General features: G+C 36.3%; 1 protein-coding gene across 1 annotated transcript in view; it reads left to right on the plus strand.

The window, feature by feature from the left end:
- The first annotated feature begins 1,438 nt into the window (after positions 1-1,438).
- LOC127843109 (uncharacterized) overlaps positions 1,439-6,000 on the plus strand; it is a 9,864-nt gene continuing 5,302 nt past the window's right edge. The window contains exons 1-2 of the mRNA XM_052372919.1: positions 1,439-2,096; positions 5,947-6,000. The exon at positions 5,947-6,000 is cut by the window's right edge and continues 177 nt beyond it. Of these exons, the coding sequence (XP_052228879.1) occupies positions 2,048-2,096; positions 5,947-6,000 (103 nt within the window). The 5' untranslated portion in view covers positions 1,439-2,047. The remainder of the gene's footprint in view (positions 2,097-5,946) is intronic.

A 6,000-nucleotide genomic window follows, 5' to 3' on the forward strand; every position in this document is an offset into this window, starting at 1 on the left:
CTAATGTATTGTGTTCATACATATGCACACATATATACGCATTCCTTCACACATGTACATATTCACTCATATACTTGCACATATAATTACAGGTACACAAATAAACACCTACATGTGTACATACATACACATATACATATATATACACACCCACACATATACTCATATATACACACATACATATCCACCCTCTCACATACTTACGCTCGCATGCACTATTTTTGGAGAATTATGCATTTTGAAAATAGTTATCGTTACTTAAACTGTCTACACGAATCTCGTATTGGCCTACACTATCGCCTATAATTCTGCCATACTAAATCGGAAGCTGCTTTTGTGTTAAGTCCATTTGGAACTTCTGTCTTTAACAATTGAATCCAGTTAAGTTCTTTTATCTTGCGGTAGTTATCCGAATTGTCTCTAATATTTTGTAAAACACATACTCCCATGTCTTCTACACTATGTTGTCCGGAGTTAAAATGTTCAGCAACAGGTTTGCTTCTGTGGTGCCTTGTATCTGCCTCATGCTCCTTTAATCGTTCTTTTAATGAGCGTGATGTCTCCCCCACATAAACTATTTTGTCACACTGTATACAGTTTATTCCATAGATGACGTTACATGCTTCACAGGTCTGCCTTTTGCTAATGGTCACTCCACTCACCCCTCCACGGTTGTGCAACCCCCTTGTTAGCATGTCACACACTACACACTTTTTGGTGCATCTTTCTACTGGATTGACCTCCCTTGTCATAGTACGATTGGTTTTTTCATGCACTAATATATCTGCTATGTTCTTGTCTCGTCTGTATGCAACAATAGGCATTTCATTAAAAACTTCCTTCATTCTATTCGACTCGTGCAGTAGAGGTAGGTGCTTTTTCACAATATCGTGTATGCGTGGTAGTTTTTTCGAGTACGTAAGTACAAGTGGAACTCTTTTCATGTTTTTCTTCTTGTCTTCACTTGGTTTCAAAAGAGTATCCCTATCCAGCTTGTCTGCTCGATCAAATTGCCTGTCAATGATCTTTCCGCTATAGCCACGTCTACGAAGATAGTGTTTTAATTTTTTCTTATGGACCTGATAATCTGTATCTTTAGAACAGATTCTTTTCAGTCTAATGGCTTGACTATATGGAATGGCTTCTTTTGTTTTTCTTGGATGGCTTGATTTGTAGTTTAAATACATGTGCTTGTCTGAGGGTTTTGTGTATAAAGATGTTATTACTTTCCTATCTTCTATCTTCACGATAGTATCCAATTCTAATACATTAGAATTTAACTTCATTTAAAAGATTGGAATTAAAATTATTATAAATAATTAATTATTAATCATTTCAATTTGTTTAAATGTTGATAAATATAGTCAATAAGAATTAATGTTGAGATATTATAGTAATAGTGCTGACTACAAAATAGGAATTTTGATTTTGTGAATATTATTTTTAGGTTGGTACAGTAAATATCTATATTATTATTATAGTAATTATTGTTATCATTAATATAGTTATTATTATTGATATAACAATATGATGTTATTGTAATACTTTTTATTATCAAATTCAATTTGGAAAATTACAATGGGCATGAATTTCTGATCAAGTATAAGAACCATACAACGAAATGTCATGTATATTATGTATTTTGGCGCAATTGTATATCGCATGGTAAAGTACGACGTCATGACGTCATTTCCTGTCATATTTGACGTTGTAAAACATTTACTTTATTGGTGTATACGACAGTTATAACTATGTAGTGAATTCGTATTTGTAAACTTTGATAAAGCCCGTTTGGGCGAAATATTAGAATTAAAGAGTGTTTTTACTATGAAATATGTAAATAAAAATGGTTAAAATTATTCAAACACAATTTGCAATTATGCATAATTTTGTTCGACTGAAACTTATTGAAGTTCTTATGAACCTGCCTGAATATAACTACATGTACTAGTCAAATATCAACTTCAAAGGAACAATGGTGTTATCTTTTCAGTGATACATTGTATGCTGATTACCTGTGCAGGAGGAAAATGAAACCAGACAGATTATGGACTCAAATTCAACCCAGAAAAAAGCTAGGAACTTGCAGTCACTGAGTAATCTTGTTAACAGTCATGTATTCAATACTGCAACAACATAAATATTATAGCTGGCTCTGGACTCAACCTTATGCATCTTAAAATGATCTTTGAACGCGATGTTCTCAATAACATTTTTATGATGAATAACTCTGACGGTCAGCCCAGGGTCACCAATGCCATGCGTCTTTTGGAGACACTTATTCCAACCTGTCGAAGTTCTTCAAAGAACTACCATGACAATCATGTATTTGTTTTGTTTGTCATAATAAGTTTAATGTTTAATATCACTAGTATCACTAGTCATTGATAAATTGATAAATCTATTTTCCTTAAAACGTGTTTGATTGAATGATTAAATGTGCCTTGTTACTTAATTATTAAGTTCTTATTTCCCTGTAAATTTTCAAGTTTTATTTATAGAAGAACGCATTTCACGTGCAATTTCAAACTAGGTTAGCAAATCTTACTGCACTAAATAGGTTCCATCTCACACATGATATATGAGATGTATGTATGTTTATGAGTTTATTATAGGCTTTTCCTCTTTTTTTTATCTATTTATAATATTTTTTGAACATTTAGCTCATCTTTATGCTCACATATAAAAATTTAAAATTCAGTATGGCGTCTCTGGAAAAGGGGGGTAACCTTGATTGTAAAGCGGTAACTTTTCGTTTTCACTGGTGACCCCTATTTTTAGCTCGATTATTATATATAAAATATATATAGTGGAACTATCCTACTCACCCCGGCGTCAGCGTGAGCGTGCAAATGTTAAAGTTTGCGTACCACCCCAAATATTTCAAATATGTGCCTTGACATATTGCTTAAATATTTTGCATACCCCAACCTATACACAAGAGCAGACAACTGTATCAAGCATTTTGTAAGAATTATGGCCCTTTGTTCACTTAGAATATGCATATTATTAATGTTAAAGTTTGCGTACCACCCCAAATATTTCCTATGTCCCTTAACATGTTGCTTTAATATTTTGCATACTTCTTTACCAACATGACCCCTACCTTTAAACAAGAGCAGACAACTGTATCAAGCATTTTGTAAGAATTATGGCCCTTTTTTCACTTAGAATATGCATATTATTGATAAATCTGTGTTAAAGTTTGCGTACCACCTCAGATAGTTTCAATGTCCCTTGACCTATTGCTTTCATATTTTGCAAACTTCTTTACCAACATGACCCCAATCTATAAACAAGAGCAGACAACTGTATCAAGCATTTTGTAAGAATTATGGCCCTTTTTCCATTTAGAATATGCATATTATTGATAAATCTATGTTAAAGTTTGGTACCATCTCAAATATTTTCAATATCCCTTGACATATTGCTTTCATATTTTGGAAACTTTTTACCAACATGACCCCAATCTATAAACAAGAGCAGACAACTGTATCAAGCATTTTGTAAGAATTATGGCCCTTTTTTGTCTAAGTAACTGAATATTTTCTTAAATTTTGTGTTTAGATCCACTTGACTTCTAACGTATCAAAGCTATTGCTTTCAAACTTCAAATATTTTCTTACTACCATGAGGGTACTCTACATGGCAAGTTAAATTTGACCTTGACCTTTGAATGACCTTAACTCTCAAGGTCAAAAGAATAAATATTAGTTAAATTGCCATAACGTCTTTATGTATGATTAGATTTTATTCATAATTTGACAATACAAAACTTACCTGAATACCACAATGGACTCCACCCAAACAAAACAATATCCCACGCCCCTAGCCAGAATCCCTGCACCCCGCCCCCTCCCCCCGTTTTTTTTTCCTTTTTAATTTTGAAAGACTGTCTTATAAATGACCACACCCAACATTGTACCCCCGCTCAACCCTCCCCCCCCCCTACCCAACCCAAATTTATTTATTTTTTCTTTGAAACATGGTTAAAAAACAACAACAAATATTTATTTACTGTATTTTTGAAGGACCGTCCAAACATCCCACCCAAGCTATTGCTATCACACTTGAAAAAACATCTTATTAGTTTGTTTTATGTCTTTACAAATGTGCAATAGATTGTTGAAAATATACCTGAACTATTACCTTGACCTTATTGAATAATTTGAACAATTTCCCAATGATGGCTTATGTTATACTGTCAAGCACTCAAATAGGCGAGCGCGCTGTCCTCTGACAGCTCTTGTGTTCTATATTTTTCATTCAAGCATATATTGTAGATGATTTCTATGTTCGAAGATTGTAATATCCTTTTGCCATGTTTTTTTTTTTTTTGACAATTTATTTTAAAAAAAGACTCGTGACTAGAGATTGCAATTTTTCTCGTTTTCGAAGGATGATGACATCACTCTTTTATTAATGTTTATGCCCCCCTTCGAAGAAGAGGGGGTATATTGTTTTGCACATGTCGGTCGGTCCGTCGGTCGGTCCGTTCACCAGATGGTTTCCGGATGATAACTCTATAACGCTTAGGCCTAGGATCATGAAACTTCATAGGTACATTGATCATAACTGGAAGATGACCCATAGTGATTTTCAGGTCACTAGGTCAAAGGTCAAGGTCACAGTGACTCGAAACAGTAAAATAGTTTCCGGATGATAACTCAAGAATGGTTACGCATAGGATCATTAAACTTCATAGGTACATTGATCATGACTGGCATCTGATCCCTATTGATTTTCTGGTCACTAGGTCAAAGGTCAGGTCAAAGGTTAGAGTCCCGGTATAGCTACGGTACATAAGAAAACCGGCGTTCTGCCGGAATGCCACCGGCTTCACCGGGGCCGTGGCATTACCGGTGACGACCGGGGTGAAACCGGGGCTTTGCCGTAGCTCTGCCGGGGTCTGATGCCGGTATAGACACGGTGAGTGTCGGCGGTGTTACGGTATACCGGGGCTCTGCCGGGACGCTGCCGGCTTTCACCGGGGCACTACCGGCGACAACCGGGGCTATGCCGGGACGCTGCCGGCTTTCACCGGGGCACTACCGGGGCTTGACCGGGATAAACCGTAGCCAGTCCGGGTTGACCGGGACTCTGTCTGGCTGTTGACCGGCTTCAACCGGGGCGGCACCGGGAAAAAGTGTGACTGCGTTAAAAAATGTCTACGCTACGAATCATCCCGGTCCTCGCCGGTCGACCGGCGTTAGCAAACCGGGATGGACCGGGGCTCTACCGGCAAAAGTGAGACTTGGGCTTAAGTGGATTTTCTTTTTTATACACATTACAAAGGCAGTATGAGTGTTTTCCTGATCTGTTAATTATGTAATAGAAAACTATTTTAGGCTATTGAAAGGTATTTATTTGACGCCAACAATAACAATTTTTTTGCGGCCATGTTGTAGTTGTATATCTTCACCGCCTATGTAGACGAACCTCTACCAGATCTGTAGAGTTTAACAAAAGGTTATCGTTCCAACAACCAGTATTGTGTTGTCCTCCACCGTCTATGTACACTGTAGTATATACACAACTATTGTCTTTGCTTGCAGTCTCTGAGCTTCTGCACTCAACCGCTAGGGTCAATTCGTATATATTCGGACAAAGGGAGAAATTCGGTCAAAACATCCTAAATGCATTTTACGTCACCCTAAACCTAGCCCCAGGCCTTCAGCGCCTACAGCGCTTTGATTAAAAACATGGACTGTTTATGTCAACAAAGCCTTATTTTTGTGAAAAAAATGAGCAAGGCATTTTAATTATTGGCATATTAATTGCAAAATATATTATCGTTTTATTTGACTGTGTCGGACAAAAATAAAACATCATCAATCTTGTACATATGTTGTAATTTACCATTCATAAAATAAAAAAAGACAAAGAACGAATGACATTTGTTTTAACCATTAATCATGTTACTGTATACCGATTGTTCAAATTCAGCCCCAATCAAGATCCCTGTCGCTGAAATCAGTGTGACTTCAAAAGGTACCGAAT

The sequence above is a fragment of the Dreissena polymorpha genome, chromosome 8, assembly GCF_020536995.1.
Source record: "Dreissena polymorpha isolate Duluth1 chromosome 8, UMN_Dpol_1.0, whole genome shotgun sequence".
Lineage (NCBI taxonomy): Eukaryota > Metazoa > Mollusca > Bivalvia > Myida > Dreissenidae > Dreissena > Dreissena polymorpha.